General features: G+C 40.9%; 1 protein-coding gene across 4 annotated transcripts in view; it reads right to left on the bottom strand.

Annotated features, from left to right (window-relative positions):
* Positions 1 to 2443: 2443 nt before the first annotated feature.
* Positions 2444 to 27159, bottom strand: part of LOC123994936 (C-1-tetrahydrofolate synthase, cytoplasmic-like) — a 52948-nt gene continuing 28232 nt past the window's right edge. For 3 of the 4 annotated variants that reach the window (XM_046298065.1, XM_046298063.1, XM_046298064.1), the window contains exons 16-28: positions 26996 to 27070; positions 26560 to 26646; positions 24630 to 24764; positions 24194 to 24262; positions 20150 to 20261; positions 19024 to 19163; positions 17288 to 17329; positions 16397 to 16497; positions 15785 to 15962; positions 11349 to 11456; positions 7939 to 8091; positions 3985 to 4073; positions 2444 to 3130 (exon numbers count right to left, since the gene is read on the bottom strand). In XM_046298065.1, coding sequence (XP_046154021.1) covers positions 4002 to 4073; positions 7939 to 8091; positions 11349 to 11456; positions 15785 to 15962; positions 16397 to 16497; positions 17288 to 17329; positions 19024 to 19163; positions 20150 to 20261; positions 24194 to 24262; positions 24630 to 24764; positions 26560 to 26646; positions 26996 to 27070 — 1272 coding nt within the window. In that variant the 3' untranslated portion in view covers positions 2444 to 3130; positions 3985 to 4001. Of the gene's footprint in view, positions 3131 to 3155; positions 3458 to 3984; positions 4074 to 7938; positions 8092 to 11348; positions 11457 to 15784; positions 15963 to 16396; positions 16498 to 17287; positions 17330 to 19023; positions 19164 to 20149; positions 20262 to 24193; positions 24263 to 24629; positions 24765 to 26559; positions 26647 to 26995; positions 27071 to 27159 lie in introns of those variants that run through there. The other variant, XM_046298066.1, reaches the window with a different exon arrangement.

Here is a 27159-nt window from a genome sequence, read left to right as displayed (position 1 = left end):
CAAACAAAAACAGACTCCTATGGTGGGAGAATCAGAATTAGTTCGGTAACGTAAGAATTAAGATGTCTTATCTGCTTAAAACTTCTTACGGGACTTCATTGGGACGCTAGCGTCCCACTTCGACAACATCCTTTGAAATTATAGGGCGTCAAATTCAAATGACAGAAATCGTAATATTAAACATTCATGAAAATACAAGTGACATACATCATTAAAAAACTTCTCGTTAATCCAGTCGCTTTGTCAGATTTCAAAAAGGCTTTACTGTGAAAGCACACCATGCGATTATCTGAGGACAGCGCCCCTGCACACAAAAGCATTACATACATTTTCCAACCAAGCAGAGGCGTCACGAAAGTCAGAAATAGCAATAAAATAAATCCCCTACCTTTGAAGATCTTCCTCTGTTTGTAATCCCAAGGGTCCCAGCTACATTACAAATGGTCGTTTTGTTCGATAAAGTCCTTCTTTATACCCCAAAAAGTCAGTTTAGTTGGCGCGCTTGACTCAGTAATCGACTGGTTTGCCTCGTTCAAAATGCATACAACTGAATCCCGCAAGTTACCAATAAACTTCTTCCAAACATATCAAACAACATTCCTAATCAATCCTCAGGTACCCTAATATATAAATAAATGATACAATTGAAGACAGAGAATACCGGAGACCATTACCGGAGATAAATAACAAAGTGCACACCCTCACCGGAACACACAACAAACATTACAGCCAAAATGGGAGCCACATAGAAAAAATACAAATTCAAGCTAATTTTTCAAAAAACAAACCTGAACCTCTTTCCAAAGACGGTTGACATCTAGTGGAAGCCCTAGGAACTGCAATCTGGGAGGTCTTCCTTTTATATTCACATTCCCAGCCATTGTAATCAGTGGTGAGCTGAAAAAAGGTTTTCGCCTGCCATATCAGTTCTGTTATACTCACAGACATTATTTTAACAGTTTTGAAACTTTACAGTGTTTTCTATCCAATACTATCATGCCAATGCAAATCCTAGCTTCTGGGCCTGAGTAACAGGTAGTTTAAATTGGGCACCTCATTCTTCCAAAATTCAAAATACTGCTCCCTAGTACGAAGAAGTTAATATGCTTAAAACTGTTGAACTCTTGTTGTTAGATTATATCCCTTCAGACTCTGGTGTTGGTAGACGCACTTACTCCCCATATGGGCCTCAGTCACCGGGGGCCCAGAGAGGGGAGAAGTCAGGCTTGTCTTTCACATGTCCCTGGTGCTATGCAGAATATCAGAAAAAGAAGAGAACAGGAGGGAACATAGTCTTCAATGTTGTCAATGTTGTCTTCAATGTTGCGATTGTGTCTTTACCTATTTTAAACCATGATGGTGTGATTCATCGGAAACCATTTACTATTCTCCACAATGTCTGTGCGCCAGTCACTCCCTCTATTGGCCTTAGGGGACATAAGGTCTGAGACAAGATGTGTGGGGTAGTGTTTGGAACCATTGTATGTCATCTCTGATGTTGCACCTATCCTTGGATAGTGATTGACCTAGAGGCTCACTCTCCTCAGTGAGCTTGTCTAGGTGTGTGGTTAAAGAGGGAATTTACTTGAGAAGGGGGTTTCTGGAGTTGACAAATTACTTATGCAATGTAATGTTTTGGGGGCCAAATTATGTACAATAAGGACAGTCTTCATAGCAGATGCTGGCTCGGTGATATTCCTTTCTCATTTATCAAGTCTCACCTTGTGACCCATTCCACAGGTCTGTTGTTTGTCATGTAGACTAAAGGGGTGTATCTTGGCTATGAAATATATTTGTATCCTTTGTCTCGGGGCTCACAACAAGGTTGTTTTGTCGACCAGCCATACACAGCTCTCACTAATGAAGATTCAGTATAACTCTGATTTGTGTGCTAAGTTTTTCTCTCCTCATTTGATAATACAGACATTAACCCCCACACCCCAAAGAGCCCCAGAACAGCAACACAATTAGACCCATCCAAATCATGAGAAAACAAAAAGATAATTACTTGACACATTGGAAAGAATTAACAAAAAACAGAGCAAACTAGAATACTTTTTGGCCCTAGACAGAGAGCACACTGTGGCAAAATACCTGACCATTGTGACTGACCCAAATGGAAAGCTTTGACTATGTATAGATTCAGTTAGCATAGCCTTGCTATTGAGAAAGGCAGCCGTAGGCAGACCTGGCTCTCAAGAGAAGACAGGCTGTGTGCCCACAAAATAAGGTGGCTACTGAGCTGCACTTCCTAACATCCTGCCAAATGTATGACCAAATTAGAGACACATATTTCCCTCAGATTACACAGATCCACAAAGAATTAGAAAACAAATCCAATTTTGATAATCTATTGGGTGAAATATCACAGTGTGCCATCACAGCAGCAAGATCTGTGACCTGTTGCCACAAGAAAAGGTCAACCAGTGAAGAACAAACACCATTGTAAATACAACCTATTTATATGTTTATTTACTTTCCCTTTTGTACTTTGACTATTTGCACATAATTACAACACATGATATGACATTTGACTTTATTCTTTTGGAACTTCTGTGAGCGTAATGTTTACTATTAATTTGTGTTAAATTCACTTTTGTTTATTATCTATTTCACTTGCTTTGCCAATGTTAACATATGTTTCCCATGCCAATAAAGCCCTTAAGTTGAATTGAATTAAGGGAAAGAGAAAAGTCCAACGAACATGGTCCATTAGGGACAGCAGGAGAACAGGTGTGAGGTGGAGCATATTGCCTTTTTCCTTCTCATGTCTTTTTTTCTGAAATTTTTCTCCTTGTTTGGTCCACATTTAATGAAAGGGGTTGTTACAGTATATCTACAAAGAATGGTAGTTAGCTGATTTACTGAGTGTGTGGTTGATAATGTGTGTATAGAGGCAGTGTTCTTCAACCACAGCGTGAGTAGGCTTTTGTTCCAGCCCAGCACTAGCAAACTCGCCTGATGCCTGCACACCCTGTGGGTTCCCCGGGACCAGGGTTGAAGAACATTGGTTCTATTGTAGTTCTCAATGGTTTGATCACTGGGTTTCCTGTTGCACTGTGGTTGACTGTTGCTGACAGCAGTTGGAGGGGACAGAGGTCTTCACTCTTGAGATTAATGATTTCCAACTCTTTTAGAAAGGCACAAAGAAAGAAAAGGATTAAGGAGGGTGGGAGAATGACGGATGGAAAAGAGGAGACGGAGGAGAGAGAGAAAAGAGAGGCTAAAGAGACATGCAAGAGAGGAAGTGATGGGAGAGAAATGCAGGGGAGGGAGAGAAGTGAAGTGGAAAAAAGGAATGGGGGTACACTTAGAAAAAGGTGCTTTCTAGAACCTAAAGGGGTTATTTGGCTGTCACCATATGATAACACGGTTCATGGATCCCGAAGGTTGCACATAGAATAAAACATGGTTATCCTATAGGGATAGCAAGATAATCCCTTTGGAACCTTTTTTCCTAAGAGTGGAGAGTGGGGAAGAGAGACAGAGGGTAGAGAGAGGAAAAAATAGCGTGGGTGAGAGAAAGAGTGGAAGAGGGAGAGAGAGAATGAGTTACACACGGATAAACAGGTGCAGCAGGGAACCAACACAGTCAGCAATAAAATGCTTAATAAAAACACATTTTCAAAGCCTTACACAGACCTTGTCTACGGCCCAAATGTCACCATATTCCCTATTTAGTGCACTACTTTTGACCATAGGGCCCTGGTCAAACGTAGTGTACTAAATAAGGAATAGGGTGCCATTTGGGATGCAAGCATATTTTACCATTGGCTTTCAAACTGAATTGGATTCCAGACGAGAAACATTACTATTCAAATGAGAAACGAGATCAAATTAGTCACAAGAGCAGAGGCACAACACAACCTCTTTCATGATTGTAAGTGAATTCATGTTTTTGATTCCATTGAATTATAAATCGATTATGTCAAACAAAGTAAAGGTGGTGATTTAGTCATTCAGCCCGTTGCCCTGTGAACTCACCCGAGAGGAGGCAGGGACTATTTGCTCTCAGTGCTGAAGTCGTTGTCATGGAAACAGGAGAAGGCTGGAGATTGGGGTGGTACACTCGTCTAGTATAGGGCGGATAGAGGAAGATAAGAAATGTGTAAGAACAATAATACAGTATCTGGAGAGCAGCAGGTTGCAATATGCTACCTTTTTCTGTTACTACACTCAATAACAAAAAAAGGTGCTAGTTATTACCAAAAAATGGTACTTAATTTTTCCCTGCAGGGAAAATTCTACCATTTTGAGTTCCATTTAGAACCATCATAAGCAACCCTCTGGTTCCAGGTAGAACCAATGGCAAGTTCTACAGTTATACCCATAGGATACTTCAGATGTGCTGATGGCACACACTGTTAGGTACTCACATGGTACTGGTCAGTACCTTTAAACCTTGTACATGTGGGCTACATAGATGAGGTAGTCATATTGCACACAGAGTCCATGCAACTTATTATGTGACTTTTAAGCACATTTTTACTCCTGAACTTATTTAGACTTGCCATAGGAAAGGGGTTGAATACTTATTGACTCAAGACATTTCAGCCTTTCATTTTGTATTAATTTGAAGAAATGTCAAAAAACATCATTCTACTTTGACAAATCGAATTTTATTATATTTTAAATTCAGGCTGTAACAGCAGAATGTGGAAAAGGTCAAGGGGCATGAATACTTTCTGAAGGCACCTACATCTAAGTGTTAAATACATGTTATTCATGGGGTGCCTTTGATACAACTATGAAACAGAAAGCATGTGTTGTAACAGCGTAACAGATTTGATTATTATGACAAAAATAAAAAATACCCCAACCGCCGCAGTCAGTAAGACGCATGGTCAAATGATGAAAACATCAGTAGCCTAAACATCATTATAAGTGCCAAGTGTGCTTGATAAATAGTGAAAATCAGCACAAAAACAATGGCATTATAATGATTATATATAGTTAATTGTCAGCCCGCAGTGGCATCGGTTGGCGGTTGTCCATATCACATAAATAATGAACGATGGTGAGTGTGTTGCTGAAGTTGTTTTTTGCTTGAGTTGTAGGGTCTGCTCGCTCAGTTAATCGGCCCATAGCATTGTCACCGGCTTGTTCTACCCAAACAGTGCCTTCCCTTCCTCTCTCCTCTCTCACTGTTTCATTTGGTGGTGGTGTAGACACCTGTCACGCTTACTCCCTCTCCCCCTCTCCAGCGCAAGATGTTACCAGGCTACTAACCAGCGGCCCTGGCAACCATTACCACACACACCTGCATCCCATCATTACGCACACCTACTTTCCACCATTACGCACACCTGGACTTCATCATCACCTTGATTACCTTCCCCTTTTTTAGCCCTCAGTAGCCTCAGTCATCAGGTAGTATTCCCGCGTATACGTGACAGCACCTGTTTAGTGCGTACCATCCTGGCTTTTTTGCTATTGGACCTCAGAGATGTATGTTCAGCCTGAGGCTCAGAATCAGAAGAACAATCAGAGATGTTATGATTCATTTCTTCCCCACCATCTGAGTTGTTTTCGTTCAATTTTGTATCAATGCTAATGCAGCATGTGCATCCATTCGCCTTGCTATTCTTGCCATTATAAATTACGCACGGTTTCACTGTGTACTCTATGTAGGCTAGAGTAGACTGACAAGTCTGCTTGGATTCGGTGGCACTACTTGGGATAGACAAGTGACAGCAGTTTCCTTCCGTACACGTCCATATTCAGAATCCCGGTGCAACCTAGCAAATATCGTTAAAAATATCCTCTGAGTAAGTTTGGGCAACAGTGTCTTGGCTTCGTCAGCACCACAACGCTGTTCAGACAGCTTACCCGCATAGATGAAACTCAATCTCATTGAATTTGTCTCCTCAGTTTAATTTTGTGTGTTGTGTGCGTGCGTGCGTGCGCACATACAGTTGAAGTCGGAAGTTTACATACACTTAGGTTGGAGTCATTAAAACTTGTTTTTCAACCACTCCACAAATTTCTTGTTAACAAACTATAGTTTTGGCAAGTCGGTTAGGAGATCTACTTTCTGAATGACAAAAGTAATTTTTCCAACAATTGTTTACAATTTCACTTAGAATTCACTGAAGGTACCTTGTTCATCTGTACAAACAATAGTACTCAGGTATAAACACTATGGGACCACACAGCCATCAGACCACTCAGGAAGGAGACGCATTCTGTCTCCTAGAGATGAATGTACTTTGGTGCGAAAAGTGCAAATCAATCCGAGAACAACAGCAAAGAACCTTGCGAAAATTCTGGAGGAAATAGGTACAAAAGTACCTATATCCACAGTAAAACGAGTCCTATATCGACATAACATGAAAGGCCGATCCGCAAGGAAGAAGCAACTGCTCCAAAACCACCATAAAACAGCCAGACTACGGTTTGCAACTGCACATGGGGACAAAGATCGTACTTTTTGGAGAAACATCCTCTGGTCTGATGAAACAAAAATAGAACTGTTTGTCCATAATGACCATCATTATGTTTGGAGGAAAAAGGGGGAGGATTGCACACCATCCCAACCGTGAAACACGGGGGTGGCAGCATCATGTTGTGGGGGTGCTTTGCGGCAGGAGGGACTGGTGCACTTCACAAAATAGATAGCATCATGAGGGAGGAAATTATGTGGATATATTGAAGCAACATCTCAAGACATCAGTCAGGAAATCTCAAATGGGTATTCCAAATGAACAATGACCTCAAGCAGACTTCCAAAGTTGTGGCATAAGGACAACAAAGTCAAGGTATTGGAGTGGCCATCACAAAGCCCTGACCTCAATCCTATAGAAGATTTGTGGGCAGAACTGAAAAAGTGTGTGCGAGCAAGGAGGCCTATAAACCTGACTCAGTTACACCAGCTCTGTCAAGAGGAATGGACCAAAATTCACCCAACTTATTGTGGAGAGCTTGTGGAAGGCTACACGAAACGTTTGACCCTAGTTAAATAATTTTAAAGGCAATGCTACCAAATACGAATTGAGTGTATATAATCTTCTGACCCACTGGGAATGCAATGAAAGAAATAAAAGCTGAAATAATTATCTCTACTATTATTCTTAGATTTCACATTCTTAAAATAAAGTGGTAATCCTAACTGACCTAAGATTTTACACGATTTAAAAAATAAAAATGTCAGTTTAAATGTATTTGGCAAAGGTGTTTGTAAACTTCCGACTTCAACTGTATGTGTGTGTTTATGTTGAAGGGGGGGGTTTTCTGAGTCCTTGTGAAATATTTCAATATGTCTTCTGATTTTATTGACATGTGACTTCATCCAAAGAAAAGTGACTGTCTAGTGACCTGTGCTTCATTGGGTTTCTGTTTTGTATTTGTCTCTTGAGGGCTTTTTGCACTAAACCAAGGCGAGCCAAACCATGCATTACTGAGCTGGTCTGGTTACGCATCCAACATAGTTGCTAAAAAAGCACAATGTCAGCATGGTAGTGTGAAAATGTTATTAGATTCTTTCTTGCCTTTCAAATTGTAGCAAAATGTGCACATTTTGTGAAGAGGAGACAAAATAATCCTCAAAACAATTGCCTGAGCATGCAACTGATCTTGGAGAAGAGGCTTTTGGTCAAAATAAGAGATATGTTATGTGGCAGGAGTCATCTATCTGTTAGTCAGAGATGGAATATGAGAGACGTGTGTGGCCTTAGTGAAAATCTCTGTGTGAATCTTATTTTAGCTGAATGCTCGTCGATATTACAGGGGAGTTTTCAAAAGTGTCTGCAGTGTCTGAATCTCTCTTGCAATGATTCTAAAAAGCTCAAGTCGTCACTCGTTTCAGCATTTCAGCTAACTGGCATTCCTCACTATACCCATGTGTCACATGCCCATGTATTGCATGTCATGTTCCAGTTCCGCATTCATATGAGTAACACTGAGTAACTCATATGAATGAGTGACAGCCCCAGTACTCACCGTGCCAACCAAGGGGTAGAGAAAACCAGCACCCAAATTGGCATGGATGTCCCTGATGGGCAAGGTAAATCCGGTGGGCACCCCTTTCCTCTCTGGGTCATGGGACAGGGACAGGTGGGTCTTTGCCATGCATATGGGCAGGTTGCCCAAGCCCTGGGGGAAGAGATGGAGAGACGCTGTTTCATTCACCCTGGTATGAGTTTAAATGCATCACATTGAGAAGCTTTCATTGGCGTACAATGGCCAGTCCAGTGAAGTGTTAGCTAGGAATTCACCATTTGTTGTTGATGGCATTCATACAGAATCACAGCCTTTTTGTAGGGCAGTATATTTTTTGTTTATTTTACAGTACTAGTCAAACGTTTGGACACACCAACAAATTTTTCTTTATTTTTACTCTTTTCTTCATTGTAGAATAATAGTGAAGACATCAAAACTACGAAATAACACATATGGAATCATGTAGTAACCCCAAAAAGTGTTAAACAAATCAAAATATATTTTAGAGTCTTCAAAGTAGCTACCCTTTGCCATGATGTCAGCTTTGCACACTCTTGGCATTCTCTCAACCAGCTTCATGAGGTAATCACCTGGAAAGCATTTCAATTAACAGGTGTACGTTAAAAGTTCATTTGTGTAATTCCTTTCCTTCTTAATTAAATGCATTTGAGCAGATCAGTTGGGTTAGGGGTGGTATACAGAAGATAGCCCTATTTTGTAAAAGACCAAGATCAAGTGTCCTTCAAGTGCAGTCACAAAAACCATCAAACGCTGTGATGAAACTGGCTCTCATGAGGACCGCCACAGGAAGTCGCTCTGGATAAGAGCGTCTGCAATGGAAAGGAAGGCCCAGAGTTACCTCTGCTGCAGAGCATAAGTTCATTAGAGTTAACTACACCTCAGAATGCAGCCCAAATACAGTGTCAAGAAAAAGTATGTAAACCCTTTGGAATCACCTGGATTTCTAAGTCACAACAACAGACAAATTCAGTGTGCTTAAAATAAAACACAATTGATTGTATTTTTCCTGTCTATATTGAACACATAATTTAAACATTCACACTGTAGGTTGGAAAAAGCACGTGCACCCCTAGGCTAATGACTGCTCCAAAAGCTAATTGGAGTCAGGAGTCAACTAACCTGGAGTCGAATCAGTGAGACGAGATTGGAGATATTGGTTAGAGCTGCCCTGCCCCCCAAAAAACATAACATTTGAGCTTGCTATTCACAAGAAGCATTACCTGATGTGAACCATGCCTCGAACAAAAAGAGATCTCAGAAGACCTAAGATTAAGAATTGTTGCCTTGCATAAAGCTGGAAAGGGCTACAAAGGTTTCTCGAAAAGAAAGTCCGCGGTAAGACAGCAGCTCTGTTGACAAGTCTACAATACATAAAACACTAAACAAGAATGGTGTTCATGGGTGGACACCACGAAAGAAGCCACTGCTGTCCAAAAAAGCATTGCTGCTCATCTGAAGTTCGCAAAAGAGTGCCTGGATGTTCCACAGCGCTTCTGGCAAAATATTCTGTGGACAGATTAAACTAAAGTTGAGTTGATTCAAGGAACACACAGCACTATGTGTGGAGAGAAAAAGGCACAGCACACCAACATCAAAACCTCATCACAATTGTAAAGTATGGTGGAGGGAGCATCATGGTTTGGGGCTGCTTTGCTGCCTCAGGGCCTGGACAGCTTGCTATCAACGGAAAAATTAATTCCCAAGTTTATCAAGACATTTTGCAGGAGAATGTCAGGCTATCTGTCTGCCAATTGAAGCTCAACAGAAGTTGGGTGATGCAATAGGACAATGACCCAAAACACAGAAGTAAATCAACAACAACCTATTAGAGCGTTGGACTAGTAACCGGAAGGTTGCGAGTTCAAACCCCCGAGCTGACAAGGTACAAATCTGTCGTTCTGCCCCTGAACAGGCAGTTAACCCACTGTTCCCAGGCCGTCATTGAAAATAAGAATGTGTTCTTAACTGACTTGCCTGGTTAAATAAAGGTAAAATAAATAAATAAAATAAATCCAAGGGTTCACATACTTTTTCCAACCTGCACTGTGAATGTTTACACGGTGTGTTCAATAAAGACATGAACAATTATAATTGTTGTTTGTTATTAGTTCAAGCAGACTGTGAGCGTCTATTATTTTGACTTAAATGAAGATTAGATCAATTTTTATGACCAATTTATGAAGAAATCCAGGTAAGTCTAAAGGGTTCACATACTTTTTCTTCTCAGTGTAAAATATTCACAGAGTTCAAGTAACAGACAGCTCAACATAAACTGTTCAGCGAAGACTGCGTGAATCAGGCCTTCCAATGGTCGAATTTCCGCAAAGAAACAACTACTAAAGGACACCAATAAGAAGAAGAGACTTGCTTGGGCCAAGAAACACTAGCAACATTAGACCGGTGGAAATCTGTCCTTTGAGACCAAATTTGAGATTTTTGGTTCCAACTGCCGTGTCCTTGTGAGACACAGAATAAGTGAACGGATGATCTCTGCATGTGTGGTTCCCACCGTGAAGCATGGAGGAAGAGGTGTGATGGCATGGGGGTACTTTGCTGGTGACAATGTCAGTGAATTAATTAGAATTCAAGGCACATTTAATCAGCATGGCTACCACAACATTCTGCAGTAATTCCCCAAAACACACCTCCAGGCTTTGTAAGGGCCATTTGAATAAGGGAAGTCATGGGGCTGCATCAGATGACCTGGCCTCCATGATCACCCAACCTCAACCCAATTAAAATTGTTTGGGATGAGTAGGACAGGAGAGGGAGCAGGCAACGAGTGCTCAGCATATGTGGGAACTCCTTCATGACTGTTGGAAAATCATTCCTCATGAAAAGCTGGTTGAGAGAATGCCAAGAGTGTGCAAAGCTGTCTTCAAGGCATAGGGTGGCTATTTGAGGAATCTAAAATCAAAAACATATTTAGATTTGTTTAACACTGTTTTGGTTACTACATGATTCCATGTGTTATTTCATAGTTTGATGTCTTCACTATTATTCTACAATTTAAAAAATAGTAAAAATAAAGAAAAACCCTTGAATGAATAGGTGTGTCCAAGCTTTTGACTGGTACTGTTGTTATTTTTAGGAAGGAATAAAGCACAAACGGAAGTAAAGGTTATGATGAAAATAGTTGGTGAAAAGAATTCTGGATTTTGAGTTTAATTTTCAGATTTTTTGGAATGAGTGTTTGTCTGGTTCAAGATATTGACGAAGTTTCCCCTTTCCACGGATCTAGGATAAGATTTCCTCAGACCAAGACCCTTAACCAATTGGGGTTTGCCTTAAAATATCTGACCCTGGATCAGCGGTTAGAGGCAAATTCTTCCAACTCTGTTGAGCTGTCTAACATAAAGATTGTCCTGTTGCATTGTGTGTGGACTCACTTGTTTTGAGAACAGCGCCACCTTCTGTTGGGCCTGAGGAAGGAGCTCCACATCATCCGCTCCATACATTGACTTTGCTATTACTCTGATTTTGTCGTCAATGGGAATCTGAAAAATATACAGATTTTCTCAGTGAGTGTTGTCAACACATAGCTTGTAGCATGACGACACCAACAAGACACTGACTTTATTTTCAAAGGGGTAACGAGCAGTACTGAACAATTAACACCTGAAGTAGAAAGCTTGTGACACATTCATTTTACAGTTTAAATTTAGTCAGTTCGAATAGGTTTTTATCCAGAAAGTCAGTTGTGGTTAATGCCAATGCTATGTTATTTTCAACAGGGTCATCGTGTTCATCAGGGCATGCAGGGCAACAAAAACTGTTGTAAAACATGTTGGAATACAATGGCAAGAAAAAGTATGTGAACCCTTTGGAATTACCCGAATTTGTACGTAAATTGGTCATAAAATGTTATATGATCTTCATCTAAGTTTGCGGTCATTTTATTTTTTTACAGGGACAGTACACATTAATCAACGTTTCAGTAAATGTGCCGGTTTTAGCCAGCCGGCTAATTTTCAACCGCAGTCCCTGGGCAGGTTATAAGTCACAGTCCCTGGGCAGGTTATAAGTCACAACAATAGCCAAACACAATCTGCTTAAACTAATAACAGAAAAACAAACATTTTCATGTCTTATTGAACACACCGTGTAAACATTCACAGTGCAGGGTGAAAATCCAAGAATGCGAACCCTTGGATTTACAGTTGGGATGAGGTTTTGATGTTGGTGTGCTGTGGAACCTCCAGGTGCCCTTTTGTGAACTTATCGTAGACTCATCAACAGAGATGTTAACATGTTCCAGATATTTTTGTAAGTATTTAGCTGACACTCTAGGATTCTTCTTAACCTCATTGAGCATTCTGCACTGGGCTCTTGCAGTCATATTTGCAGGACGGCCACTCCTAGGGAGAGTAGCAACAGCGCTGAACAATTTGTCTTACCCTGTACTGATGAACATCAAGGCTTTTAGAGATACTTTTGTAACCCTTTCCAGCTTCATGCAGGTCAACAATTATTTATCTTATGTCTTCTGAGATCTCATTTGTTTGAGCCATGGTTCACACCAGGCAATGCTTCTTGTGAATAGCAAACTCACATTTTGTGAGTGTTTGTTATAGGGCAGGGCAGCTCTAACTCCTTCTAACTCCCTTATCTTACCTCATTTGCACTCACTGTACATAGACTTTTCTTTTGTTCTGCTGTATTATTGACTATGTTTTGTTTATTCCATGTGTAACTGTGTTGTTGTATGTGTCGAAATGTTATGCTTTACATTGGCCAGGTTGCAGTTGCAAATGAGAATTGTTCTCAACTAGCCTACCTGGTTAAATAAAGGTTAAATATATAAAAAATAACCAACATCTCCAATCATTGATTGTACTCCAGGTTAGCTGATTCCAATTAGCTTTTGGGGTTGTAGAACATGTTATATGAGATTGAATTTAAGACATTTTGCCTAATAAAATTAGATACATTTTATGGTGTTTCTATTCCAAGAAAAACAAAAAATTAAAACCTCAGGAAAATATGGCACTGTGCAATGTGACAGTCGGGAGACTAGCTCCTGAGTGGCGCAGTGGTCTAAGGCACTGCAGCTCAGTGCAAGAGGCATCACTACAGTCCCTGGTTCGGATCCAGGCTGTATCAAATCTGACCATTATTGGGAGTCCCATAGTGCCTTAGACCACTGTGCCACTCAGGAGCCATGACCAATATATATTGTCCTGCTAATAGCCCATCCTAGAAACGGTGTTTGCAGAATTCACAACCTGTTACGCTTGTGAAAAACAGGGTTATTAATAATAATGCTTATTCCCCCTTCCACTTGTTAAAGTTTACATTTTCTTATTTAAAATATATATATATATATATATTTTACCTTTATGTATAACGTTTTTGGATGAATTAGTATATTTGAGTTTAACCACAATATTTGTTGTATTATTTGTTCTGTCTTTTCTGGTGGTTTAAACTGAAATTGCAACCAACTGGCTTGTTTAAAAAACAACAGTATTTTGGAAATGATTTCATTTTCAAATAACTGAAAGTGAGCGAGGAAAAGTCCATTCTTGAACATGGGGTGAGACATTTTTACTAATTTGTAAATAAAGTCAGTTTGTTATTTAGAATAATTTATTTCTGTTTTTAGAGGGAGAAACTGGACACAAGGTAGCGCCTTTCTTCCGGTCTCCGACCGGATATTTTGGTTGAGATTTACCCGGACATTATTTCCAGACGTACAGCTATAGAATATACATCGCCTCGTGATCAATTTGATCGCTTATTAACGTTTACTAATACCTAAAGTTGCATTACAAAAGTATTTCGAAGTGTTTTGTGAAAGTTTATCGTCAACTTTTTTAATTTAAAAAAATGACGTTACGTTATAAAACGCTATTTTTTTCCTTGATCACACAGTCTTCATAGATCGATATCTAGGCTATATATGGATCGATTTAATCAAAAAAAAGACCCAATAGTGATGTTTATGGGACATCTAGGAGTGCCAACAAAGAAGATGGTCAAAGGTAATGAATGTTTTATATTTTATTTGTGCGTTTTGTGTAGCGCCGACTATGCTAATTATTTTGTTTACGTCCCCTGCGGGTCTTTTGGGGTGTTACATGCTATCAGATAATAGCTTCTCATGCTTTCGCCGAAAAGCATTTTAAAAATCTGACTTGTTGCCTGGATTCACAGCGAGTGTAGCTTTAATTCAGTACCCTGCATGTGTATTTTAATGAACGTTTGAGTTTTAACGAGTGCTATTAGCATTTAGCGTAGCGCATTTGCATTTCCAGATGTCTAGATGGGACGCCTGCGTGTTGGGTAGGAGCAAGAGGTTAACAGCCCATAATATCGCTGTACAACGTGATTGGTCAGAAGTAGGCTACACTACTACAGTAAGAGCAAAATAATCCCCAAATTTTCACACCCTAATTGTAGTCTAACCAATACCCAAATGGAGATAAAAATCTCATTGATTTATCAAGACCAGTCCCCAATGCTTGTCTCAAAGCAGCGCTGTTTTGACCTCTGAATGCTGTCTTTGCCCCCTTCCACTTGCCTCTTCCATTAATTTTGAAAGCGTATTTTCCAGTAAGCATAATCAGTACTCTACTGTAACTCCCCGTTGTGCTGGTCTGGAGCAGTGACGCACCGTACTAAACCAAAAATTATCCCCAAGTCCCGCAGCATAATCTCCAAACTTTTAGTTGAGCAACCACTGTAGATATATTTGACGTTGTATTATTTTCACTTTCACTTTCTTAGCAAGCGAATGCAGCTAGCCAGTTTAGCCTACTCAAACACCCAGCTCAAACAGAGAGGGATGCTCTGTTAGCTAGCTGGCTATGGATATCCAGCACTGGAACTTTTCCAAGTCAAGGTAAGCTTATGGTTTTATTAATTTATGGCCACCAGAGCCCGCCGCTGTAACTGCTAAACTACTTGGACTGTCATGTACACTGTACTTCATGATTGTAGCGGGTTTACAATTGCGTTAGTTCTTGTAGCTATGTTGACTAGGACGTTAGCTAATATGGTGACAACAATGTAGACTGTGTGTGTAGCGATTAGCCATTATGATATGAAAGTTTGGCTTGGAAAGGTTTATTCATCTGGTCACAAGACAGCTGATGTGTTTTGCACCGAAGTCCACAAGTGAAGGGCAAAGGTGAGAGGAGGAATAGTATGAGCAAAGTGATCATGCTGTTTGTTTGTGGCTGCTATGAAAGTGAACTGTGTTTTCGTGTGATTAGGGGTGTATTCATTCTGCTGATTATTTTCTTAAACAGAAGCAAATGGAATTAAACGGGGATATACATAGCTGAATTTGTCCAATAGAAACGTAGATAGAAAAGTGTTGGAATAATGATTACACCCTAGATCAGCTAGATGCAGGCAAGAGTGTGCCTAATAGGCTAGGTTGTAGAAACCTCATGATGAGTATAAGGACTATTCAAGTATAATGTGAAGCAGCCTAAACCTATCGATGTTACATTGAGCTGGGTGAATGGAAGATGAATGACAGTCATCCAATATGCTCTAATAGAAATGCTCATAAAAAATATTGATCCTCCTTCATCTTAACTGGCACCAACCACCACTGCTTACCACCTTATTACTTTCACCAATCCAATCAACTCAGATCCACCATTACTTCTAGGAAGGACTGATGCATTTCTGAGGTTTTCCAACAGCGTCACATTTGTAATGGGGTAGTTGAGGATAGAGTATAGTTTGAGCTCCAGGGTGAATGTTCCCAATGGTACAGATGCAGGAACTGGAAAATGCTAAAACTGACCCAAGATCAACATCTAGGGGCAACTTACCCCTACGCCATAGCTGATAGTGGGAGCTGTTTTACCTCCAGGTCATACAGGAAGTTCATCTGGTGTGGTGTCTCAGCTGCCCTCTGTACCGCCTGACCCAACGCCACCGCTCCGGCACCGCCTTCAGCCCAGTGTGAGCATGGCACCGCCTCCAAGGCCCCCGCCAGTTTAGCCTGCTCACAGACTAGGCCCAACTCTGCATCAGTGTCGGTGCTGTTGTAATCAAAGGACAAATACACCAATGAGTCTGATGCAAGGCTGGGCAGTAAGAAATGTTTCGCCTGTGACAGCAGGAATGAAAGTGTGCAGCTTCTCTTGAGTTGTGGTAAATTCCGTTTCAATTCCGCTGAGGACCATTGAACTCTGAACTGACTGAATTGAAATGGAAATAATCAGATCCCAATCTTGGAAATGACCCCAATGGAAATGACCTCAGGGCTTCTCGATCAGACGAGGAAATACACTTCTATTCTCTTGAATAAGGTAAAGTCAACTTTTTAATTGGACTGAAAATCCACACCAGACCAATATCCCTAGACCATTCAAGACAGTGACACACACTGTGTGTGTTCAGTGCTGTTCTTAAAATCCGCTGACAGACACCCAAACATCAGTCTGGAATAGGAACACTGGAGACAATGGCCTACCTGAAGGTGTTGATGGCTACAACGACAGGTAAGCCAAAAGCCCGGACATTCTCCAGCTGCCTCTTCAAGTGGTTGCAGCCATTTTCCAGTAACGTCAGGTTCTGCAAACAAAAATTGGAGAGACAGACCAACTAAAAGTGATTCTGACACAACTTCCATTGATGTGGGACTGTCCTAATATGGACACCGTACACTACTCTTTATCCTCTTGATGGCTTGAAGCACATCTCAACCACAGGAAACAACGTCAACAGCAATAACAACAAAAAGTAATTGGACATCTAATTTCTATCTGTATCTCCAATCTGACCACAACAACCTCTCTCCTCTACAATTCTCATTGAGGTTTAGCTCTGACAGAAAATCTCTAAACCTCCACTATATAAATAAGTTGAAATGTGTCAATGAAGGTTGTTTTAAAAATCTCCACAGAGTGAAAATAAATCCTGTATCATTTCGAAGGGGGGCAGCCTGTGTCACGACTTCCACCGAAGTCTCCTCTCCTTATTCGATCGGTGTCACCGGCTTTCTAGCCATCGCCGCTCCATTTTTCATACAGTATATCCATTTGTTTTGTCTTGTTTTCATACACACCTGGTTTTCATTTCCCCAATCAATCTACTTGTATTTAACCCTCTGTTTCCCATCATGTTTTGTGTGTAATTGTTTTCATGTCAAGTGATGTTTTTTAGCGCTTTACTTTATTGTTCCGATTTTTTGAGCGCGTTTGTTTTGTTGTGCTCCCGGTTTGGAACTATAATAAAGTGACCTTTATTTAATCATACTCTGCTGCACCTGGCTTCGCCTTCATACACATCTTGACAGCCTGATATATATTTCAGCAGCTTGTGAGTGAGTGTATGGCTGGCTGGGAAGCCATGGGGAACTTACCTCCGCTGAGTACTCCTTCGGCATGGCTGAACCTGCCGTGACCTGTGGAAAAGAAGAGGAAAACCAACAGGGACATTACATTTAGTGTGCATGGCCACTACACTGTTAGATGTCTGTCTCTCCCACTCTCTTTTTTTGCCTTTCTCCTCACTTTGATGTATTGGGTTGTTGGGTTGGGAAATGGTCTCGGTCGCTCTCTTTCTCACTCTCCTTCTTTCTGCTTCATTCTGGCATAGAGATGTGCCATCAACGGTCCACTGTTTATTTTCTCTCTCTCACTGTATTGCTCTCTTTCGCGCTCGCTCTCTTTTTCTTTCAATCTCTCTCACACCGCTCAAGAAGCAGGCACCACAGAAGCAGGCACAACAAAACAATTTCTTAATTGTTCAGTTTAGATTATGAGAATAAACATTGACTTTATTTATTCAGGGCACTACAACTGTGTTTTGGACAATTAGCATGTCAAATTACATTGACTACAACAACTCCTGTACGGCTCCTGTACGGTGTGTGGTGTTGATGCTAGAGACATCGATGCCAGCCAGTGGTGCCCATTAGCATGTTAAATAATTAAACATCTCTGTGTCATTGAAATTCCCAAAATGGAAGCATGTGTGTCCTGTGACAGAAGAGGCTTCATGAAGACTGTATGGACTTGAAGTTTACATCGTACTCTTCGGCTGTCCCCGTAGTTTAACCTTTTTTGGTTCCATGTAGAACCCTCCGTGGAAAGGGTTAAACCCGGAACCAAAATGGTTCTACTTGGAACCAAAAAGGGTTCTTCAAAGGGTTATGATATGAGGACAGCCAAATAAACCTTTCAGGCTCACGATAGCATGAAGAGTGTATGTGTGGTACAGATTACTTTTCCAAAGTGCAAACTCCGTTTTAAGTTCATTGCAGTTTCCCAGTTCAATTCAATTCTATTATTTTTAATTGCCATGGCAGCTTCAGGTTTAGTGCACACTGTCATGAAAGGTCAAACCCATGGCATTTATCAACAGTCGATATCTGTGTGAGGTAGGTTGCCCTTAAACACAGATCTAGGATCCGATGATCTTTCCCCCGATCTTCATCTAAACCATAAGGGATTGAAAACATATCCAACCGTGTATCAGTGGATAGTGGCAATTTATGTCTAATCCTATAGTATGTTTGCGGTGAGAAATGATGATGGATGAGGTCGATCTGTCAATTAATAATTGATATCTAATGAATCCTCAGGGTTAGAGACTTTACATTAAAATGGCACCCCATTTCTTCTATAGTTTACTACTTTTAACAGAGCCCTATGGGCCTTGGTCAGAAGTATTGCACTACATAGGGAATAGGGTGCTATTTTGGAGGCAACCATATCCAGGAGCCACTTGCCAGATGTTCTTCGATCTTCAAAGGGAGTGAATGAGAGGGGCCAGTGTTTTAAAAAATCAAGTCTCATTTTTATGTTGTCCATGGAGTGTGTTCAGACCCTGGCTCTTTCTTAATTGTATTTGAAATATTTCCTCAACTCGCCTCCTATCCTTCATTGCGCTGATCTAAATGGACTGACTACAGTAGGTGAGACTAATGATGAGCTTCTAGCATTTTGTTTTCACCTGTCAAGTCTTTTCAAATCAATGCAGATGAAGTGAAAGAAGACAGATTTTTCAGCAATTGAGATAGAGCACTTATCCAATTGACTGACTGGTATTTTCTACTCTCCTCCCTTACTAGCACTCCCCCTAGTAGTAGCTCACCGCAGGTCCACCCCCATGCATCTTCAGGGCAGGAACTGAAGCCACCATCACCACCACGTCAGGATGCAGGCCCGAAGAGCGACACTTAATGTCGAAGAACTTCTCCATGCCTAATTCAGCACCTCCTTCTGCCTCGGTGACTGGGGGAAGTTTTATTTGTGCGTGCGTGCGTGTGTGTGTGTGATGTTACATTGGTGATGTAGGGAGGTGAGACACAAACAACAGAATCATTATATATTCATAAGTATATGTCCCATTTATGTAACATTACAAAAATGTATCATTTTATTGAACAGAAACAAAACCCTGGTCTAATATCCTTTCACTTTACTTTTTCTAACCGACTTTTCTAAACGTTCCCTCTATAATCCGATTGTATGACCTTGTGTCAATGCCAGCTTGTGACCATTCTGCAGAGCTGCCTCCCGTAAACGAGTCATCCCATTTCACGCAAGTAGTTTTTCAAAAGCTTTCTGCTATTAATTGTGTTCAACCTTTCTCCTGTTGTCACTTGTTTCATGGAATGTCCACCGTTGAATGAAATAAAATGTGCTTTATTGTCCATTCAATTGACCTTCGACAGAAAATCACACAAAGTTCATACTAAAGTTCATACTAAAGTTCATACTAAAGTGCATACTAAAGTGCATGATTCAGTTAGTGTGTCATATGTGTTAAAGGCCCGATGCAGCCATTTTTATCACACTGTCATATCTGGGTAACAGTATCTTACTGTAATAGCTATTCATTAAAACGGTCAAAAATAAACAAAAATAGCCTAATTAGCAACAACAACAAAAATTCTCAAACAATCATTTTGTTAGGACTGTATGGGAGTGAGGGGTCTCATTGGAGGGGCCTAATGCGAGGGATATGTATGCTGAAACTAGCTGTTATTGGAAGAGAGGCTTGGAACTTTTGATGTCACCAGACAAGTCAAAACTCCACCCATTCAAAACCTGCTGATTAGAAGGTCCTGTGTAAATTGTATTTTCAACCATCAGGAAGTAAAACTTTTATTTACACTTTTACAGTGTTAGTTTCATCATCTGTTTTACAATATGATACAAACACAGGAAAAACAATCATTTTGGCTGCACTAGGCTTTTAACAGCATTTTACTTACCCACAAACCCCTCTGGGCCCACCAGCTTTAAGGCGATCTGGTCAGCCAGGATGGACGAGTTGCCCTGGGCAATATCTGACAATGGACAGGTGTGAACAAACACAGGTGTCCCCTAGAAAGAGAGAGAGAGAGAGAGAGGTGGGGGGTGGAGAAGAGGAAGAGAGTCAACAGTAAAAAACCTAAGACACAGAACCTAACCCTCAATCATTTAGCAACAACAATATTAAGAATTTATGAAGCAATTGTTATCTGGGCCTCACGGCTGTATTCTCTCCCTCTATCCTTTCCTCTGTCGCTCCCTCTATCCTCCCCCTTCCTTTGTCTGTGTCCTACGTGCTTGTCAAGATAAACATACAGTTGCCTGGTGGATGTATGCAGTACCAGTCAAACGTTGTGACACACCTACTCATTCAAGGGTTTCTTTATTTGTACTATTTTCTACATTGTAGAATAATAGTGAAGACATCACAACTGTGGAATAACACAGATGGAATTAAAAAGTGTTAAACAAATCAAAATATATTTATATTTGGGATTTTTCAAAGTAGACACATTTTGCCTTGATGACAGCTTTGCACACGCTTGGCATTCTCTCAACCAGCTTCACCTGGAATGCTTTTCCAACAATCTTGAAGGAGTTCCCAAATATGCTGAGCACTTGTTGGCTGCTTTTCCTTCACTCTGCAGTCCAACTCATCCAACTCATCCCAAACCATCTCAATTGGGTTGAGGTTGGGTTTTGTGGTATTGTGGAGGCCAGGTCATCTGATGCAGCGCTCTATCACTCTCCTTCTTGGTCAAATAGCCCTTACACAGCCTGGAGGTATGTTGAGTCATTGTCCTGTTGAAAGAAAATGATAGTCCCACTAAGCCCAAACCAGATGGGATGGCGTATTGCTGTAGAATGCTGTGGTAACCATGCTGTTTAAGTGTGCCTTGAATTATAAATAAATCACTGACAGTGTCACCAGCATCCCCACACCATAACACCTCATCCTCCATGCTTCACAGTGGGAAATATACATGCGGAGATCATCCATTCACCTACTCTGTGTCTCACAAAGACACGGCGGTTGAAACCAAAAATCTCAAATTTGGACTCATCAGACCAAAGGACAGATTTCCACCGATCTAATGTACATTGTTCATGTTTCTTGGCCCAAGCAAGTCTCTTCTTATTGGTGTTCTTTAGTAGTGGTTTCTTCGCAGTAATTCAACCATGAGAAGGCCTGATTCACGCAGTCTCCTCTGAACAGCTGATGTTGAGATGTGCCTGTTACTTTAACTCTAAAGAACTCATCCTCTGCAGCAGAATTAACTCTGGATCTTCCTTTCCTGTGGCGGTCCTCATGAGAGCCAGTTTCATCATAGAGCTTGATGCTTTTTGCAACTGCACTTGAAGAAACTTTCAAAGTTCTTGAAATTTTCCGCATTGACTGACCTTCATGTCTTAAAGTAATGATGGACTGTTGTTTCTCTTTGCTTATTTGAGCTGTTCTTGCCATAATATGGACGTGGTCTTTTACCAAATAGGACTATCTTCTATATACAGTGCCTTGCGAAAGTATTCGGCCCCCTTGAACTTTGCGACCTTTTGCCACTTTTCAGGCTTCAAACGTAAATATATAAAACTGTATTTTTTTGTGAAGAATCAACAACAAGTGGGACACAATCATGAAGTGGAACGACATTTATTGGATATCTCAAACTTTTTAAACAAATCAAAAACTGAAAAATTGGGCGTGCAAAATTATTCAGCCTCCTTAAGTTAATACTTTGTAGCGCCACCTTTTGCTGCGATTACAGCTGTAAGTCGCTTGGGGTATGTCTCTATCAGTTTTGCACATCGAGAGACTGAAATTTTTTCCCATTCCTCCTTGCAAAACAGCCCGAGCTCAGTGAGGTTGGATGGAGAGCATTTGTGAACAGCAGTTTTCAGTTCTTTCCACAGATTCTCGATTGGATTCAGGTCTGGACTTTGACTTGGCCATTCTAACACCTGGATATGTTTATTTTTGAACCATTCCATTGTAGATTTTGCTTTATGTTTTGGATCATTGTCTTGTTGGAAGACAAATCTCCGTCCCAGTCTCAGGTCTTTTGCAGACTCCATCAGGGTTTCATCTAAAAATGGTCCTGTATTAGGCTCCATCCATCTTCCCATCAATTTTAACCATCTTCCCTGTCCCTGCTGAAGAAAAGCAGGCCCAAACCATGATGCTGCCACCACCATGTTTGACAGGGGGGATGGTGTGTTCAGGGTGATTAGCTGTGTTGCTTTTACGCCAAACATAACGTTTTGCATTGTTGCCAAAAAGTTCCATTTTGGTTTCATCTGACCAGAGCACCTTCTTCCACATGTTTGGTGTGTCTTCCAGGTGGCTTGTGGCAAACTTTAAACAACACTTTTTATGGATATCTTTAAGAAATGGCTGTCTTCTTGCCACTCTTCCATAAAGGCCAGATTTGTGCAATATACGACTGATTGTTGTCCTATGGACACAGTCTCCCACCTCAGCTGTAGATCTCTGCAGTTCATCCAGAGTGATCATGGGCCTCTTGGCTGCATCTCTGATCAGTCTTCTCCTTGTATGAGCTGAAAGTTTAGAGGGACGGCCAGGTCTTGGTAGATTTGCAGTGGTCTGATACTCCTTCCATTTCAATATTATCGCTTGCACAGTGCTCCTTGGGATGTTTAAAGCTTGGGAAATATTTTTGTATCCAATTCCGGCTTTAAACTTCTTCACAACAGTATCTTGGACCTGCCTGGTGTGTTCCTTGTTCTTCATGATGCTCTCTGCGCTTTTAACGGACCTCTGAGACTATCACAGTGCAGGTGCATTTATACGGAGACTTGATTACACACAGGTGGATTGTATTTATCATCATTAGTCATTTAGGTCAACATTGGATTATTCAGAGATCCTCACTGAACTTCTGGAGAGAGTTTGCTGCACTGAAAGTAAAGGGACTGAATAATTTTGCACGCCGAATTTCTCAGTTTTTTATTTGTTAAAAAAGTTTGAAATATCCAATAAATGTCGTTCCACTTCATGATTGTGTCCCACTTGTTGTTGATTCCTCACAAAAAAAATACAGTTTTATATCTATGTTTGAAGCCTGAAATGTGGCAAAAGGTCGCAAAGTTCAAGGGGCCGAATACTTTCGCAAGGCACTGTATCACCCCTACCTTGTCACAACACAGCTGATTGGCTCAAATACATTAAGAAGGAAAGACATTTCACAAATGAACTTCTAAAAAGGCACACCTGTTCATTGAAATGCATTCCAGATGACTATGAAGCAGGTTGAGAGAATGCCAGGAGTGTGCAAAGCTGTAATCAAGGCAAAGGGTGGCTACCTTAAATAATCTCAAATATAAAATATATTTTGATTTGTTTAACACTATTTCATAGTTTAGATGTCTTCACTATTATTGTACAATGTAGAAGATAATCCAAATAAATAAAAACCCTGGAATTAGTATTTTATGAAATGTTTTACCTTTATTTAACCAGGCAAGTCAGTTAAGAACAAATTCTTATTTACAATGATGTCCTACACCATCCAAACCCGGATGGCGCTGGTCCAGTTGTGCGCCGCCCTATGGGACTCCCAATCACGGCTGGTTGTGATAGAGCCTGGATTCAAACCAGGGTGTCTCTAGTGACTCCTCTAGCACTGAGATACAGTGCCTTAGACCGCTGCGCCACTCGGGAGCCCAAGTAGGGGGCCCAAAGTGAAGCCGAAGCTCTGACGTCATCTATAGCATGTTACTGTATAGCCACTGCATTCCAATTTAGCCATTTATCATTGCCCAAATCTGTCATTTTGAACCTGTATATGGGTACGAGTGTAAAGTACTGTACTAGGGTACTCTTTAAAGAGGTAAGGATTCAGATGTTTTCAGAGGGACTCCACTGTCCTGGCATTAAGGGAAAGCTTGTTCCACCATTGGGGTGCGCACACATACACACACACAAACAAAAGGCTTAAGGGTCTAACACGAAATATTAATCTCATAGATCGGTCTGGGTCTCTTACCTCCATGGTCTGCATTAGACTGGGCTTCACAGCATCTCTCATCAATGTAGCCAGCACTCCACTAATGCCCTGTTGGATGAACACAGCAAGAGACTCTAATAACATGTTATTCACTCAGAAACAATAAGAATAGCACTCGCTCCTGTTGCACACCATGATTGGAAATGATATAGAACAAGCGCCATAAGTGGACACACGTTCGTCCGCAAATCAATATTTGCACACTTGCTAACGCATATCGTAAACTCTTTCTCTTCTTTTCAAACACACACACACACACACACACACACACACACACACACACACACACACACACACACACACACACACACACACACACACACACACACACACACACACACACACACACACACACACACACACACACACACACACACACACACACACACACACACACACACACACACTCTCTGACCAGGTCCTCTGTTGTGACAGGCCCCCCCTTGCGGCTGTAGGCCACCACCATCCTGGCCAAGCGGCGCGTCATGTCTCCCAGACTGGTACTGAGGGCCAACACCGCCATCATCTCACTGGCCACATATCCACTCAGCTGTTTGGAAGGAGTTTGGAAGGACTTTATTAGATAGAACCTTACAAATATACCTATTTGTATTTATTATGGATCCCCATTACCTGCCAAGGCAGCAGCTACTCTTCCCGGGGTCCAGCCAAATGAAGCAATATATACAATTCTAAAAACAATACATTCATTACAGAATTCACAACACACTAAGTGTGTGCCGTCAGGCCCATACTCCACTACCACATATCTATAACGCAAAATCCATGTGTACGTGTGTGTATAGTGAGCATGTTATCATGTGTGTGTATAGTGAGTATGTTATCATGCATATGTTATCATGTGTCTGTGCCAATGTTTGTGTTTCTTCACAGTCCCCACTGTTCCATACAGTGTATTTTTATCTGCTATTTAATTCTGATTCTACTGCTTGCATCAGTTACCTGATGTGGAATAGAGTTCCATGTTGTCATGGCTCTGGGTAGTACTGTGCTCCTCCCATAGTCTGATCTGAACTTGGGGACTGTGAAGAGACCTCCGGTTGCATTTCTTGTGGGGTATGAATGGGTCTCCGAGCTGTGTGCTAGTATTTTAAACAGAAATCTCGGTACCTTCAGCTTGTCATCACCTCATACAAAAACAAGTAATGAGGAAGTCAATCTCTCTTCCACTTTCCATCTTACCACACTACTGAACAGTAGTCTAGGTGCGACAAATCCAGGGTCTGTAGGACCTGCCTTGTTGATAGTGTTGTTAAGAAGGCAGAGCAGCACTTTACTATGGACAGACTTCTCCCCATCTTATCTACTGTTGTATCAATATGTTTTGACCATGACAGTTTACAATCCAGGTTTACTCCAAGCAGTTTAGTCACCTCATATTGCTCAATTTCCACAATCATTATGAGATGTAGTTGAGGTTTAGGATTTAGTGAATGATTTGTCCCAAATACATTGCTTTTAGTTTTAGAAATACTAAGGACTAACTTATTGCTTGCTAACCATTCCGAAACTAACTGCAGCTCTTTGTTAAGTGTTGCAGTCATTTCAGTCGCTGTATTAGCTGATGTGTGAAGTGTTGAGTCATCCACATACATAGACACTCTGGCCTTACTCCAAGTCAGTGGCATGTTGTTAGTAAAGATTGAAAAAGCAAAGGGCCTAAACAGTTACCCTGGGGAATTCCTGATTCTATCTGGATTATGTTTGAGAGGCTTCCATTAAAGTATACCCTCTGTGTTCTGTTAGACAAGTAACTCTTTATCCACATTATAGCAGAGGGTGTAAAGCCATCACACATATGTTTTTCCTGCAGCAGACTATGCTTGATAATGTAAAAAGCTGCAATGAAGTCTAACAACAGCTTCCACAATAATTTCATCATCAATTTCTCTCAGCCAATCGCCAGTCATTTGTGTGCCGTGCTTGTTGAGTGTCCTTCCCTGTATGCGTGCTGAAAGTCTGTTGTCAATTTGTTTACTGTGAAATAGCATTGTATCTGGTTAAACACATTTTTTTCTAGCTTATCTCCGAATCCATTGATCTTTAGTCAAGCATGCTTATTCACAGTTGTTTTAAGAGACATTCAGTATCTCTGTGTGTTACATTCAAAATGTCACGGTATACAGTCGCTGAAGGAAGAATACTTGTGAATGGATGTTTATGAGGGAATCATTAGTACTCCTCATGTAGCCTGGTCCCAGATCTGTTTGTGTGTTCTTGTCAACTCCTATCATCATTGTCACGCAAATTCTCAAACAATAGGAGTTGTCAAGACAATATAAACAGATCTGGGACCAGGCTCCACCTCATAATATGTGACATACCGTCTTGGTCTCTGGATCAATGTCCAAACGGATAAATCGGTATATCTCCTCTGGTTTCAGGGTTTCTGGTTTCTCTATACCCAGTCTCTACAAACACATCACAAGGCAAACAATCATCTGCAAGAATGACAAGACCCCCCCCCCCCAACAAAAAGAATGAGCCCTTTAAACATGTCCCCCCACAGCCCATTTGTCGACTGCTATTCGTTTTAAACCCTACATTAAACCCTACATTTGATTTAAACTCTTTACATTCATTTCTACATTCACTATTCCTTCGTTGTTTTTTTCGACAATGGTCTACACCCTTGACATTTTCTGTAAGTATTTTTCTTTACAGAAATGGCCCCTTACACAAATTTGCTTTGAGATGTCTGCTTTAAAACAATACTTTGTTATAACCACATCAATAAAGAGAGGAAGATATTCCACTTGCCTTCAACCTATTGAGTTGGGAAAGGGAGAACTTCCTGTGACCGTCACTCAGTGGCACCAGCCAATCAAAGAGATCCTGTACGGGCATGGTAAAATTAAATCGCACCCTGTCATGAATTACACACAACTTGATTAACAGCCATTCCTCCTCCAATATATTTTGGT

The sequence above is a fragment of the Oncorhynchus gorbuscha genome, linkage group LG14, assembly GCF_021184085.1.
Source record: "Oncorhynchus gorbuscha isolate QuinsamMale2020 ecotype Even-year linkage group LG14, OgorEven_v1.0, whole genome shotgun sequence".
In the NCBI taxonomy this organism is placed as follows: domain Eukaryota; kingdom Metazoa; phylum Chordata; class Actinopteri; order Salmoniformes; family Salmonidae; genus Oncorhynchus; species Oncorhynchus gorbuscha.
This window is presented reverse-complemented; position numbering and strand designations above follow the sequence as displayed.